The 16,713-nt window shown below is 41.4% G+C and overlaps 1 protein-coding gene across 1 annotated transcript in view; it reads left to right on the top strand.

Annotated features, from left to right (window-relative positions):
• The window catches only part of dtl (denticleless E3 ubiquitin protein ligase homolog (Drosophila)), a 40,407-nt gene that overhangs the window by 11,649 nt on the left and 12,045 nt on the right, over positions 1 to 16,713 (top strand). Inside the window, exons 3-11 of the mRNA XM_063055820.1 lie at positions 326 to 424; positions 5,266 to 5,327; positions 5,422 to 5,542; positions 5,629 to 5,694; positions 7,985 to 8,100; positions 8,222 to 8,295; positions 12,420 to 12,523; positions 12,801 to 12,905; positions 14,961 to 15,073. Of these exons, the coding sequence (XP_062911890.1) occupies positions 326 to 424; positions 5,266 to 5,327; positions 5,422 to 5,542; positions 5,629 to 5,694; positions 7,985 to 8,100; positions 8,222 to 8,295; positions 12,420 to 12,523; positions 12,801 to 12,905; positions 14,961 to 15,073 (860 nt within the window). The remainder of the gene's footprint in view (positions 1 to 325; positions 425 to 5,265; positions 5,328 to 5,421; positions 5,543 to 5,628; positions 5,695 to 7,984; positions 8,101 to 8,221; positions 8,296 to 12,419; positions 12,524 to 12,800; positions 12,906 to 14,960; positions 15,074 to 16,713) is intronic.

The following is a 16,713-nucleotide window of genomic DNA, read 5'->3' as shown; positions in this document are numbered from 1 at the left end:
CATTGAGTAATGAGTAATTGTGGCATTAATTGTACTTTAATTTTTCACTTGTAATGATCAGGCATGAACTGATGGTCCACATTTTTGAGAAGTTATTGGTGGACGTTGGATTGGATATCAGTAATTTAGCTAGAAGAACTTTGTTAACATTATGCAAAGGCAATTCCACTGAGAAGGAAGCAAAATTAAACCCTAATTTCTATTGAAACAAAATTGGAAAATATCTCCCTGTTTTATATTGCTTAGGTATGCTTTCAATGTAAAACAAAAATTCATATTGTTAATATCTTGACCACTTTATCCTAAAGCCTTTATTTCTTTACAGCAAAGCAGTTACATTGGGTCCTCGCAGTTGTAAATGAAGAAGGTATCGTCAGGTTGTACAATACTGAATGTCTAAACAAGAGGGATTCAATTTTTCGAGGTGGGTCAAGATTTTATTTGCTTGATTGCTTCACATTTTTGAAAGGGATGTATTTAAATATTGGTTGTGTTAAACTAAACCTTCTCCCCCTTTTTAAAATAATTTAAATGCAATGTAATTCTACCCATCACGGATGTTGCCCAGGCTCCCATTCTATCTTTTACCATTGTCTTGTTTGTGAAGAGGACCAATTTTTCTCAGATATTCCATGAGCGCACTCCTCCCTAGTTCACAGTTAAATCGACATCTAATTTTCAGTTTAAGTCGCTGTTTTTGTTGTGTATGCAGGTAGGAATAATGTCGGCCCTTAAAGGACATAAAGTTCAAGAATAGGGGTAGAAAAAGGTCTTAAAGGGCCAGTGTCTTGCATAATTCTTGTGTGACCACAGCATTATTGATAAATTCAAATTATACCTCTTCTAGAATACCCTAATTGTGTTGTTAAATTGAAAAACTGATCTAACTCAAAGGAAAGTTCAAAGTAAATTAATTATTAAAGTTCATATGTCACCATATACTCCCTGAGGTTCATTTTCTTGCCGGCATTCACATAGATACAAAGACATAAAAATAAATAGCAAGCACATGAGATGAAGAGTCCTTGAAAGTGAGAACACAGGTTGTGGAACAGTTCATTGATGGGGTGAGTGAAGCTATCACCTCTAGTTCCAATGGTTGAGGGGTAATAACTTCCTGAACCTGGTGGTGTGAAGGCTCCTGTACCACCACCTTGATGGCAGCATCGAGAAGAGAGCATTGCCTGGGTGGTGGTGATCTCTGATGATGGATGCTGCTTTCCTGCAACAGCACTCCATGTAGATGTGCTCAATGGTGGGAAGGGCTTTACTCAAGATGGACCTTTTTGGATTGGAGTCAACACCTCCCCACAATCTCCATCAGCGCAGATGCACCACAAGGCTTTTGTAGGATTACAACACTACCTTTTGTAAGATTTTCTGTTCAAAGGCATTGGTGTTTCCATACCAGGCCATGATGCAATACTCTCCTCCACACAACTAGAGAAGTTTGTCAAAGTTTTAGATGACATGCCTAATCTTTGAGGACTTCTAAGAAAGTAGAGGACTCTGAAATAACAGAGTTGCTGACCCTCCCCTACTCTGATTCCCCAGATGAGGACCAGCTCATGGACCTGTGGTTTCCTCCTTGTGTCGCTCCTTGGCCTTGCTGAAATTGAGTGAGAAGTTGTGGCACCACGACCAGACTTTCTATCTCCTCCTTATTCATCACCACCTTTGATTTGGCCACTGACAGCAGCATCATCAGCAAACTTAAATATGGCATTGGAGCTGTGCTTAGCCCCTCAGTCATAAGTATAAAGTGAGTAGAGCAGGGGGCTAAGCACACAGCCTGGTGGTGCATCTGTGCTGATGGAGATTGTGGGGGAGATGTTATCCCCAATCCAAACTGTCTGGGGTCTACAATTGGGGAAATAGAGGAACCAATTGCATAAGGAGGCATTGAGGCCCAGGTCTTGGAGCTTGCTGATTAGTTTTGATGGATGGTAGTAATAAGTGCTGAGCTGTAGTCAATAAAGTGCTCCAGGGTTGATGTTCCAGGGTTCATTGAAGAGCCAATGAAATGGTATCTGCGGTTGACCTGTTATGATGGTAAACAAATTGGAGTGAACAAAGTCGCTTCTCAGACAGGAGTTTCATCACCAGCCTCCCAAATCACTTGTTCACAGTTAATGTAAGTGCGACTGGATGATGGTCGCACAGGCAGGTTACCATGTTCTTCATGGGCACTGGTATAATTAAAGCCTGCTTGAAGACCACAAGACATAGGAGCAGAATTAGGCTATTCAGCCCATCGAGTCTGCTCTGCCGTTCCGTACTGGCTGATCCCGGATCCCACTGAACCTCATACACTTGTCTTCTTGCCATATCCTTTGATGCCCTGACCGATCAGGAACGATCAACTTCCGCCTTAAATATATGAATGGACACAGCCTCCACCGCAGTCTGTGACAGAGCATTCCACAGATTCACTATTCTCTGGCTAAAAAAATTACCCCTTGCCTCTGTTCTAAGAGGTCGCCCCTCAATTTTGATGCTGTGCCGTCTAGTTCTTGATACCCCCACCAAAGGAAACATCCTCTCCACACCCACCCTATCTAGTCCTTTCAACCTGCATTCTTCTAAGTTCCAGAGAGTACAGGCCCAAAGCTGCCAGACACTCTTCATACGTTAACCCCTTCATTCCCAGAATCATCCTCGTGAACCTCCTGGAATCTCTCCAATGATAACACATCCTTTTTGAGATCAGGGGCCCAAAACTTGACAATACTCCCAAGTACGGTCTGACTAGTGTCTTATAAAGTCTCAGCAATTTCTCCTTGCTTTTATATTCTATTTCCCTTGAAATGAATGGCAACATTGGATTTTCCGCCTTTACCACAAATTCAACTTGTAAATTAACCATCTGGGCATCTTGCATGAGGACTCCCAAGTTCCTCTGCACCTCTGATGTTTGAACTTTCTCCCCGTTTAGGTAATAGTCCACACTATCGTTCCTTTTACTAAAATGCATTATCATACATTTCCCAGCACTGTATTCCATCTGCCACGCTTTTGACCATTCTTCCAATTTGTCTAAATCCTGCTGCAATTGCATTGCTTCCTCAGCACTACCTACCCCTCTACCTATCTTTGTATCATCCACAAACTTTGCCGCAAATCATCAATTCCATTATCCAAATCATTGACAAAGAATGTGAAAAGTAGTGGTTCCAATACTGTCAATACTGACCTGTGAGGAACATATCTAGATACTGGCAGCCACCCAGAAAAGGCTCCTTTTATTCCCACAAACTGCTGGTGGAATGCAGCAGCATTTTGTGTGTGTTGCTTGAATTTCCAGCGTCTGCAGATTTCCTCGTGTTTGCGTCCTTTTATTCCCACTCACTGCCTCCTGCCTGTCAGCCATTCCGCTGTCCATGCCAGCATCTTTCCTGTAATGCTATAGGATTTTATCCTGTTATACAGCCTTGATGTGGCACCTTATCAAATGCCTTCTGAAAATCCAAGTAAATGACATCCACTGCTAGTCCTTTGTCCACTTTGCTTGTGTCTTCCTGGAAGAACTCTAACAGATTTGTCAGACAAGATTTCCCTTTACAGAAACCATGCTGACTTTGACTTATTTTATCATTAGTCTCTGTACCCTGAAACCTCATCCTTAATAATGGACTCTAACAGTTTAACAACCACTGAGGTTAGACTAACTGGCCTATAATTTCCTTTCTTTTTGCCTTCCTCCCTTCTTAAGTGGAGTGACATTTGCAATCTTCCAGTCCTCAGGGAACATGCCAGAATCAAGTGATTCTTGAAAGATCATGACCAATGCATCTGTAGGTATGTACAGGTAGTACTTCAGACAGCTGAAGCAAGAGGCTAAAGGTCTCAATGAACGCTCCTGCAAGTTGATCAACACAGGTTTTAGTACTTGGCCAGGCAGCCCATCTGGGCCGCATGCTTTCCGTGGGTTCATCCTCCTGAAGGGTGATCTCACATCCACCTCGGAGACTGAAATCAGGGAGTGTGGGAGTTCGTGAAGGTCCCTCCATGTGTTGCCATTCAAAGTGATCATAAAAGGCATTGGACTCATCTCGGAGTGAAACCTTGTTGTCACCCATGTTGCTTGCTTTCACCTTGTCTGCGGTGATGGCCTTCAAGCCCTGCCACAGCTGCTGAGCATCCTTCAGTGGTTCAGGTCTGTCCACAATTGCCACTTCAAAGAAAGATGTATATGTACTGTTTGCTTATGAGAACAAAACATCGAAACACTATAAGATGTCTTAATTCTCATTTATTATAAACAATGAGATCTTAATGTACATTGTTTCCTGCAGACTTTTTCTTGCAAGTCCAGTTAAGTGGATGTTGGATCTGACTCTAATTTTTAGATTAGAATGTTTAATTGATATTTTCTTTGCAGTTTATCAATTAATTATCTGCCTGTACTTTTAAGTAGTACTTGTATACATGTAACAGATTATCATGCCTCCTAATAACCACATTGTGTGTATATGCAGTTATTCAATGTGTACCTCCAATGATCTGGAGGTTTCTCTTGGGGCTGCATTATTTGAATAGAAGCTTCCTCATTTGCTAATTCATATCTACAAATTTGAATGGAATTTGCCTTATCGATGAGTATAAAAGAGCTGGCCCAGTTGTCAGTGCCATCTTAGTATCTTATTCTGGTCTTTAAGCCTTCTGCTACTACTTCTGCTCCTGTTGCTGTCTGTTTCAATTTTCCTTTGTTCTATCAATGCTTAATAAAATGGTTGTGAAGCAACAAGTTTTGTGCCTCTTTTCTGACTTCTGAAAGAACATTGGATTAAAACACCAGAATCCAACATGGAGTGGTTTAATCCTTCACATCCACCTCATCTTTGAGATCTCACACTGTGCCAAAGCCACTTTTCTTCACTTTTCTTTTGGGTAGCTGATTCAAACTGAGAACTCCAATGGTGCAATGGCATTCTTGCAGGTGTTTCAAACCCTGTTCAAAGAATTTGCTGCAGTATTTTCATTGAAGTTTTATGTAAAGTATCCACATAAGAAATGTGGTAGTCTCTTGGGCTGTTTGGCATTATGATACTTATATGTCAGGTATAGTTCATTATTTAGTTACAATATTTGGGACACATTCTTTATAACAAAATACCAGTGAGAACACATCTACCCTATTACTCCAATACATCATCCTGATTGATGTCAAAATACTGCAGGGTGAATTTAAGTTTTGAATTACATAATTTTCCTGTCATTTAAGTGGACAATTTTGTTTATCAAGATCCCAATTTTTTTTCCCAGAATGGTTGGCTCACAACAATGCGGTATTTGACCTTGCTTGGGTTCCAAGAGAACCAAAATTAGTAAGTACTCCTTTGTTTCACAGTACATTCCTGAAGCCGGAATGAGATGATAATGCTGATAAAAATCTTGCTGTTTCTGTGTTTAATTTTGAAGGTTACAGCTTCAGGAGATCAAACTGCAAAGCTCTGGGATGTGAATGTGAGTGAACTCCTGGGCACATTCAAAGGCCACCAGTGCAGCCTCAAGTCTGTGGCATTTGGAGCGCAGGAAACAGGTACCCTGTGCAATTTCTATTACCTTTGTAGACCTCCATTCATAAAGGGAAATTTAGTTCTAATTTTTCCTCTTTTTTTTCAAAAGCTGTGTTTTGTACTGGTGGAAGAGATGGTAATATAATGGTCTGGGATACTCGCTGCAGCAAGAAAGGTATGACTTCCATAGAAATTGTGAGACAGGTACATTTTATAAAAGATTGAAAGGGTTCAATTAATTTTATTTTGAAATTCTTGCATGGTTACTGTATTCCCTCTTGTGTTTAATCTTGTCTACATGTCCTTCTGCAACCCAGTGACTCCCTGTCTTTGTCTCATTCTGCACTGTAGCCTCAACAAGGCCCGCTGAGATCCAACCAGAAATCAGATCATGAGTATTATATACCCAGCTCTTCAAATCTGTCCACGATATATTGAACCAAGATGGAAACTTAAGCACAGATTACACATTATTTTCTAATACATAAACAACTGCCTTCATTAGTTCAAGGGTCTTGGCTTGAAACGTTGACTATTCACTTCCCTCCATAGATGCTGCCTGGCCTTTTGAGTTTCTCCAGCATTTTGTGTGTGTTGCTCAAGGTTTGCAGCATCTGCACAATCTCTTGTGTGTACCATGTCTGCTGTTCCTTTCACAGCACTGCCTTCAGCATTGCACACTGTGTTCCATTATCCTGATTTGAGCACAGTTGCTAATGTTTGCCTGGATTTGCGACTTTTCCCCAAACTCATCAAACGCTGAATTCTGAAGGAACGCTGTGGTCTAATTGTTCCAAGTTAATCATGAGCTGGCGTGAGGCCAAACGTGGTGGGGTCAGGGGCGTCAAATGCTGTCCTGCGGTCGGGTGGAATTTGGCCTTGTACATTTTGTAATTGTCCGACCTAGTAGGGGAAAGTAACCACCTGAACCACCTATGGTTTTCTTTCATTTGATTCATTTGGCATATTTAATATAAAACACCACAGCACAATAACAGGCTCTCTGGCTCACAATGACTGTGCCAACCGTGATGTCAATTTATACTAATCCATTTGCCTATACATAGTCTATCACCCTCCACTTTTTGTCTGCTCGTGTATCTGTCCAAGTTCCTGTTGAACATTACTATTTATTGTATCTGTTGCCACTGTGTTCCCTGGTGGAGCATTCCAGGCAGCTATTGCTCTATATATTTAAAAATGCTTTGTAAATCTCCTTCAAAATTCCCCTCTTGCTTTGAACCCATGTCTTCTAGAATTTGTATTTTTGACATTTCCACCCGGGTGGGGGGAGGAGATTCCAAATGTCTGCCTATTTGTGCCTCTCACACAATTAAACACTTTTCTTGTATCAGGTTACCACCTCCGACATCCCTGTTCCAGAGAAATCAGTCCCAAATGTTGTCCACCCTCTCCTAGTAGCTAATACTCTCTAATCCAGGCAATATCCTGGTGAACACATTCTGCACCCTCTCCAAAGTCTCTATATCTTTGTAATGAGGTACTAGTGACTGTAAAAATCACTGAAGTCTTTCAGGAAATAAAACAGCAGCGTGCATTGAAGTCATTCTGCAATAACATTTACATAACTGAACTGACAGACTTGACATTTTGCATTTCTACCCAAATGAGATTTTCCCTATGCTAATCATAGTACGATTTTAAGGCTAGTTTAGTAGGAGAATTATCTTTCTTTTATTTTGAAACACAACAGATCAATAAGTAGGTTGTCCCCTTGATATACAATACTTTTTTTTGTATTGTATGCCAATGTGAAGTTGAGATCGTGGAATGTTTTAGCATGGAAACAGACCACCCTATCAATCAACCTTTTACACTAATCCCACATTAATCCTGTTTTATTCTCTCCACATTTCCTTCATCTTTTTTCTTCCCCAATCTATTCTCCTCATCTCAAATTCTACCATTCACATGTAGACGAGGGAATATTAAAGCACACTCGCCTTGGGATGTGAAAGGAAACCTGAAGGGGAGGGAATGCATGTGGTTCACAGTGAGAATATGCAGACTCCACACAGACAGCACTAGGAGTTGGGTTAAATGTGGGTCACTTGCAACATACACAAAATGCTGGAGGAACTCAGCAGGGAGGGTGGCCTCCGTGAAAATGAACAAATAATCAATGCTTTGGGCCGAGCAGAATTTCTTGTGTTTATTGGTCACTGAACTGCAAGTCTGTGCTGTCTAATGAATTGAGTGGTACATTAAACTGTAAAAGGTGAAAGCCCTGGTTTTGTGAGGTATTGTATTTATTTGCTAGTGAAGTTCCCTTAATGAGGACCACCATTTAAATCTCTCTCACTCCAAACTTCCTAAGTTTTGGAGCTTGCTGGTCCATTTTTCTAGATTGTAACATGAAGTGTGATCACTTAGGAAAATGAATTTGAAGGCACAAGTTGTGCAGAGCCATTGAGTTGCTCATTGACCTGCTTCTTCTGCTTTAGATGGATTTTACAGACAAGTGAAACAGATTACTGGTGCTCATAACTCACAACTTAAACAGACTTCCCCAAGGCAGAAGAAACGACGACCTGCTGCACGGGGACTTGCACCTACTGTGGTATGACTGTTTTTCTACACTCCCCCTGTATCTGTCTGTTTATGGTGTTCTGAGCTGTTTCATGGCCATAGGCCACATATCTCAGGATTACTATGTGTGTTGTATTGTCCTTATTCTCTAGGATTCTCAGCAGAGCGTAACAGTGGTAATTTTTCGAGATGAAAACACTTTGATTTCTGCAGGGGCTGTGGATGGGTAAGTGCAACTTGGAATCGCTCTTGCTCTCTCCATCATTACAACAGTATCGTGTATACACGATACACTTGGAACCAGATCCTTCCTTTTCACACCGGATTGCAATGAATAATTATTGTTTGCTAAAATGGTTTCTGGGATAAGGAACTTTTATTATGTGGATAGAAAGGAGAAGCTGTGTGGTTATCCTTGGAAGTAAATAGTGTACGCAGCAAATGCAGAAACCCTGTTTCTTGTAGAGGTATAAATGAAAATGACTGATAAAACAAGTAAAATTAATAGGAGAGACATTGCTTATGCAAGATCGGTGGAGATGAATAAACAGTCGGCATTTCAGGCCAAGACACTTCATCCAGTCCTGATGAAGGGCCGCGGCCCGAAATGTTGACTGTTTATTCATTCCCATAGATGCTGTCTGACCTGTTGAGTTCCTCCATCATTTTGTGTGTGTTGCTCTGGATTTCCACCCTCTGCAAAATCTCTTGTGTTTATTGTTTATACAATGAGTGGTTCGGTCTGGAATGCGGTGCAGGTAATAGTGGAGGCAGATTCGACATTGGTATAAAAACTGAACAAGTATCATGAAGGGCAAAGGGAAGAGGGTGGGGAGGGGGACTAGCGAGATTCCTCTTGCATTAAGGTGATATATACAAAGGCCTTAGCCTCTATCTGTGTTGCAACGGTTCTGATTTCTAACAATAGCCTTCCTTGTATTCTTAAACATGTTACTCTGCATTTTTTAATATAATAATCCACTATCCATACCTATTGTCAAGATGAAATGCAAGTCAGACAGGTTTACAGGTCAAGACTGGTGAATGGAAATAATTTGTGCAAAGGGATGACAATGAGAACAAGATGAAATGGAAGATGCCGAAGTGTGAGGGAATATTTTATGTGTTATTGGGCAAGGCCGGTCTCCACCCGCTGAACAGCATTCAGTTGAGAAATCATCTTTAGCCAAAGTATTTGTGAAGTACAGTTTGCCAAACAGTGCCATTGAATCCATGGAGATGTTAGTTTAGAGTCTCCTTAAACAGTTAGTAGCTCTGAGCATTCTCTCAGTATTAATCCATACGACACAGGTACAGAATTGGGCCACTCAGCCCATCAAGCCTGCTACTCCATTCCATTGTGGCTGATTTATTATCCCTGTCAACCTCATTTTCCTGCCTTCTCCCTGTAATCTTTGACGCCTTGACTAATCAGGAACCTATCAACCTCTGCTTTAAATATACTTAATAACTTGGCCTCCACAGCCGTATGAAGCAATGAATTCCACAGATTCACCACCCTCTGCCTAAAGAAATTCCTCCTTGTTTCTATTCTTAATGGACATCCCTCTATTTTGAGGCTGTGTGTGCCCTGTGGTCCTGGACTCACCCAATACAGGAAAAAGTCTCTACACATCCACTCTGTCTAGGCCTTTCAATATTTGGTAGTTTTCAATGAAATCCACCTTCATTCTTCTGAACTCCAGCTATACAGGTCCAGAGCCATCGAATGCACATCAGTTAACCTTTCATTCCTGGAATAATTCTCTTGAACCTCCTCTCGACCCTATCCAACACCAGCACTTTTTTGGGGGGGAGGGGAGAATAAGGACCTAGTCATTCTCAGGTAATGCTCTTGCATTCTAGTCCCCTTGAATTAAATGCCAACATTGCATTTGCCTTTACTTGCCAGCAACTCAAGTTGCAAGTTTACCTTTTGGGAATCCTACACAAGGAATCACTGCCAAGTCCCTTTGCAACTCTGAACTCTGAATTTTCTCCCCATTTAGAAAATAAATTGCACCTTTTCCTTCCACCAAAGTACATGACCGTATGATTCCCAACACTATATTCCATCTGCCACTTTGCCTATTCGCCCAATCTAACTCCTACGGCAGACATCCTGTTTCCTCAGTACTGTCTGCCTCTCCACCTATCTTTGTATTGTCTGCAAATTTGTTAACATATCCAAATTGTTAACCTATAATGTGAAAAGAAGTGGTGCCAATACCTATCCATTGGTAATGGATAGTGGACGCACTGGTAATCGTTTTCCAATGTTCTATAGATTCAGGATCAGTTCCTCTCCTGCGGATTGGAGGGTAGCTAATGTTATCCCACTTTATAAGAAAGGAGGGAGAGAGAAAACAGGCAGTTATAGACCAGTTAGTCTGACGTCAGTGGTGGGGAAGATGCTGGAGTCAATTATAAAAGATGAAATAGCACCATATTTGGATAGCAGTAGTGGGATAGGTCCAAGTCAGCATGGATTTACGAAGGGGAAATCATGCTTGACTAATCCTGTGGAATTTTTTGAGGATGTAATTATGAAAATGGACAAGGGAGAGCCAGTGGATGTAGTATACCTGGACTTTCAGAAAGCCTTTGATAATGTCCCACGGAGGTTAGTGGGCAAAATTAGAGCACATGGTGTTGGGGGTAGGGTACTGACATGGATAGAAAATTGGTTGGCAGACAGGAAACAAAGAGTAGGGATTAATGGGTCCTTTTCAGAATAGCAGGCAGTGACTAGTGGGGTACCACAAGGCTTGGTGCTGGGACCGCAGCTGTTTACAATATGCATTAATGATTTAGATGAAGGGATTAAAAGTAACATTAGCAAATTTGCAGATGACACAAAGCTGGGTGATAGTGTGAAATGTGAGGAGGATGTTATGAGAATACAGGGTGACTTGGACAGTTTGGGTGAGTGGGCAGATGCAGTTTAATGTGGATAAATGTGAGGTTATCCACTTTGGTGGCAAGCAGGAAGGCAGATTACTATCTGAATGGTGTCAAGTTAGGAAAAGGGGAAGTACAACAAGATCTGGGTGTCCTTGTTCATCAGTCACTGAAAGTAATGATTCAGGTACAGCAGGCAGTGAAGAAAGCTAATGGCATGTTGGCCTTCATAACAAGGGGAGTTGAGTATAGGAGCAAAGAGGTCCTTCTGCAGTTGTACAAGGCCCTGATGAGACCCCACCTGGAGTATCGTGTGCAGTTTTGGTCTCCAAATTTGAGGAAGGACATTCTTGCTACGGAGGGAGTGCAGTGTAGGTTCACTGGCTTAATTCCAGGGATGGCGGGAATGTCATATGTTGAAAGATTGGAACGACTGGGCTTGTATACACTGGAATTTAGAAGGTTGAGAGGGGATCTGATTGAAACATATAAGATTATTAAGGGGTTGGACAAGCTAGAGGCAGGAAGCATGTTCCCGATGTTGGGGGAGTCCAGAACCAGAGGCCACAGTTTAAGAATAAAGGGTAGACCATTTAGAAGGGAGTTGAGGAAAAACTTCTTCACACAGTGGGTTGTGGATCTGTGGAATGCTGTGCCTCAGAAGGCAGTGGAGGCCAATTCTCTGGATGCTTTCAAGAAAGAGTTAGATAGAGCTCTTAATGATAGCGGAGTCAGGGATATGGGGAGAAGGCAGGAACAGGGTACTGATTGTAGATGATCAGCAATGATCAGAGTGAATGGCGGTGCTGGCTTGAAGGGCCGAATGGCCTACTCCTGCACCTATTGTCTATCCCTACAGAACACCACTAGTCACCAGCAGCCAACCAGAATAGGCTCGCTTTATTCCCACTCTTTGCCTCCTTCTAGACAGCCAATCTTTTATCTGTGCTAGTAAATATCCTGTAATGCCATGGACTGTCATCTTCTGCAGCACCTTGTCAAAGGTCCTCTGAAAATCCAAGTAAACAACATCCACTGACTGTCCTCTGTCTATCCTGCCTGACATTTCTTCAAAGAATTCCAACAGTTTTATCGGGCAAGATTTCTCCTTAAGGAAACCATGCTGACTTTGGCCGCCTGTATCATGCGCATTCAAGTACCCCAAAAGCTCGTCATTAATTTGGACTCCTTTTTAACCACAGAAGGCAGGCTAACTGGCTGACAATTTCCTTTCTTCTGCCTCACTCCCTTAAGAGTGGAGTGACATTTGCAATTTTCTAGTCTTCCATATGATTATTGTATGCCGGGTAATTTGTTTAAGCTCCACGAGTGAAATTTCAACATAATATTTTTGACATGTACATAGGTGTTAACATTGAGCTCAGGGTGATATTTATTTGATGATAAAGTCAGTTTATTTTTTGAAAAAATGTTGTATTTGCATTCCAGTGTCATCAAAGTGTGGGATTTAAGAAAGAACTACACCATTCTTCACCAAGATCCTGTGCCAGTTCAGTCCTTTCCTTATCCAGGCACTAGTGCACGAAAGCTAGGTAAATATTGTTCACTGATCTGTGACTGTCTGTCTTTGAATTAAAGATAAAAGAGCAGAAGAGTTTCAGTATGTCCTAATCTGATTAGGCCTTAATATTTAAATAACAGTAACTAAATTACAATATTCAGGAGTCTCAAAGTATTTCAATATTTCGAACTGCCAGGTCCTGTTCTGAATTATAGTGACTGTGTTAGATGTAGTGGAATTAAATTTTGTCCATGTATGTTTCTATTTGTAAACCTTGCCTGTGGGAATTCCACTTTCTTTACCGGCAGGTTACTCCAGTTTAATTTTGGATTCAAAAGGCTCCAATCTTTTTGCAAACTGCACTGATGATAGCATTTACATGTTCAATTTGACTGGCTTGAAAACTACACCAGGTAAGTAAAGGTCGGTCTGTCATATCTGTGAGGAAAAGCACTTTGATCTTTTAGTGCTACAATTTAGCATTCAAATTCATTTTGGATTTTTTTTTAAACCCTCTATAGCTTTTAATGTTTACAACTTGTTTGCACTTTGATCTTATGATCTGGATGGTGTTTTGAAGATACTATTGTGCAGATGCTGTTGGTAAATGCCAGTCTTTATTGATGTATATGTTAGCAGGATTCCCTGATGGAATGGCTGTGATAAGTCCCTGGATGGGTTGATGGGGGAGGCTTAAGAACATGTTGTATCTCCTGTGGTTGTAGGGGAGGTGTCAGGGGTTAGTTAGGGAGGGTTGGGTGGGGAGGGGTAAATATAGAACACTGCCGCACAGGAGCTGGCCCTTCAGCCCACTATGTTGTGCTGAAATAATAAAATTAGCAATTAAATGACCAACTAACCTAATCCCGTCTGCCTACACAATGTCCATTTTCTGCAGTTACATCTCCATCTAAGAGTCTCCATCACCACCCCAGATGGCGAATTCCAGGCACCCATCGTGCTCTGTATTTTTTTTTTAAAACAACTTTGCGCCACTCTACACATTTCCTGTGAACTCACCACTGCACCTCAAATGCATGCCCTGTGGTTTAGACATTTCAACTGTGGGGAAAATGATGCTGGCTGTCTATGCCTGTCATAAACTTACAAAACTCCCATCAGATTTCCCCTCAGCTTATCCAACCTCCCGTTATAGAACATGTCTTCTAATCCAGGCAGCATCCTGGTAAAACTCTTCAAAACTCTCTACTAAGTCTTGACTTCCCATAATGAGGTGACCAGAACCGAATGCAATACTGCAGATGTGTCGTAACCAGTGTTTTATAAAGCAGCAACATAACTACTGGATTCTTGAATTTAATTCTTCGATAAATAAGAGCAAGTATGCCAAATGCTACATTTATGCACCCCCCCCCCATATCAACCTGTGTAGCCACTTTCAGAGAGCTGTGGAAGCTGTGGATTTGGACGCTGAGATCCCTCCACACATCAACACCATCTGGGGCTTGACATTAACATTGTCTTTTTACATTTGGTCGCCCAAAATGCAACACTCACATTTGACCAAGTTAAACAACATTTGCCATTTTCTGCCCCTATCTGCAACAGACTTGTATCCTGCTGTAACCTTCACCAGTCTTCTAAGCTCTGCATGACACTACCAATTTTTGTATCACTTGCAAACTTATTAACCTACTTGTCAGTTTTCTTCCAGGACGTTTATAGAGTGTATATCACAAACAGCTGAGGTCCCAGTACAGATCCCTGTGGAACACCACCGGACACAGACCTCCGGTGCCACAGGGTTTCAAATCTGATCTTTGACAGTTGTTCCTCCCCCCACACCACCCACTGATGCTACTTGACCCACAAGTTCCTTCAGCAGTTTGTTCTTTGCTTCATATTCCAGCATCTACAGAAACTTGTTTTCTAATCTACAGTGTATTAGTGTTTGTTGAGGATTAAGTGTTAACCGGGCCATGGAATAACAATTCTTTGGAACAAATGATCACTGGATCTAATATATTAAAAAACGATGCCTTTCCTCAAACTCCACCTAAGGGAATGAATTGAAATTTATGTTTCTAAAAATGACTAGATTGATTAGGTTCATCCTTCCTCCCCACCCACCCCCAAACCGAATGAAAAACACTTATTGTATGTTTTTAAAATAATTTTAATTTGTATGGATTGCCCTGCACGAGATTAGAACATAATCAGATATGGACACTGTACAATCAACTCTTGAACAAATTTTCAAATCGCTAATTTTGACTCCACCTCTCTCTCTCTCTTTCTTGATGTAGTTTGAACGTAAACTTTCTCCATATAGCACTACAGTAAGGGCAGCAAATGTAGCACTGAGGTAGAAAATAAACTAATGGAGACATTTTTTAAAAGTTACTGTTATTTTGAATTGCTTAATCCATTCTGTATATATTTAAATTTTGTGGTTTTTTTTATTGCTCTTTTGTCCTCTGATTGATCTTGTCTTCATTTTTGTGTAGTTGCAACCTTCTGTGGTCATCAGAATTCCACCTTTTATATTAAGGCTGGTCTTAGTCCAGATGATCAATTCCTGGTCAGTGGGTCCACTGATCATAATGCGTATATCTGGAAGGTGAGTGAATGCAATTAATTTAGAATTAAAAGCAGTTACTCAGAGTCAATCAGCCTGCCTATTTTTGGGTGCCTTGGTAGTGTAGTGGTTCGTGCAAAGCTTTTATAGCTCGAAGCATTCCAGAGTTCAATTACAGTGCTGTCAGCAAGGAATATGTACGTTCTCCCCGAGAGATGTGTGGGTTTCCTCCGGGTGCTCTGGTTTCCTCCCAACGTCCAAAGCCGTACCGGTTAGCATGTTAATTGGTCATTGTAAATTGTCCTGTGATTGGATATTAAATAGTTGGGTTGTTCGCGGTGCTGCTCATTGGGCCGGAAGAGTCTGTTCAGCACTGTATCTCTAAATGAATAATTCTGTACTAAAAAAAAAAATTGCACCAAACAGTACTTCATGCCAGGTAATATTTGTTATTATAATTAAATATCACCTCTTTGAACTGGAGTACACATGTACTACAGAAAGTAATGATACGAGGTTCTGGATTGGTTTGTCCCATTGAGGCAGGGAAAAGATGATGGTGTGAAGGCTGTCAAGAGATGCAGGGTATCTAGTCAGGAGGAAGAAAGAAGCATATGCAGGGGTCAGTGTTGGGACTGCTTCTTTTCACACTATGTGACAGAGATTTGGATGACGGAATTGATGGCTTTGTCGCCAGGTTTACAACAATACAAAGTTAGGTGGAAGGGTGGTTAGTGCCGAGAAAGCAGGAAGTCTGCAGAACTTAAACAGATTGGGAGAATAGGCAAAGAAATGGCAGATGGAATATAGTGTAGTATGGTCCTACACATTGGTAGCAGGAATAAAGGCGTAGACTATCTTCTAAATAGGGAGAAAATTCAAAAATCAGTGGTGCAAAGGTCCTTGGGAGTCTGAGTAAGATAGATAGATATACTTTATTAATCCCGAGGGAAATTTGGTTTCGTTACAGCCGCACCAACCAAGAATAGAGTGTAAATATAGCAATACAAAAATCCCCAAACACCAAAATGCAAACTATGCCAGATGGAAAATAAGTCCAGGACCAGTCTATTGGCTCAGGGTGTCTGACCCTCCACGGGAGGAGCTGCACGTTCGATGGCCACAGGCAGGAACGACCTCCCGTGCCGCCAAGTGTTGTATCACGGTGGAATGTGGCCGAAGTCCAACAGTAAAAAGTTCAACATCCAGTCTGCAAACACGTTCCTCAATCGTAATATACCCTGGATTGCACCATCCGTTGTTAGCCAGAACAGTAAGCACCCAACTCCTTTACGCTTACCGCTCTCAGTGCACTTCCGGTCAGCCGGAACGGTATTACCCACTGAACTCCTCTTCTCCATAAGTCTCTGTTGTCTCGACCCGGTCCTCTTTCCTCGAGTTTGTGATCCCCCTCTGCATCCTCTGTGTGTTTTCCTCCGGATTTCAGCAGGGGTGTCCACCAGGAAGGCAAATACAATGTTAGCATTCATTTCAAGAGGACTGGAAAATAAGAGCAAGGATGTAATGCTGAAACTTTAAATGAATAATTAAAACATTGGTCAGATTGCACTTGGAGTATTGTGAGCAGTTTTGGGTCCCTTATCAAAGAAACGATAACTGCCTTTTGTAATTTCAATAAATGACTGGGATGAGGAAGTGGATGTGTGGGTTAATAAATTTGC

Source organism: Mobula hypostoma, chromosome 8, assembly GCF_963921235.1.
Source record: "Mobula hypostoma chromosome 8, sMobHyp1.1, whole genome shotgun sequence".
Taxonomy (NCBI): Eukaryota; Metazoa; Chordata; class Chondrichthyes; order Myliobatiformes; family Myliobatidae; genus Mobula; species Mobula hypostoma.
The sequence above is the reverse complement of the archived record's forward strand: the minus strand, read 5'-3'. Positions and strand labels throughout refer to the sequence as shown.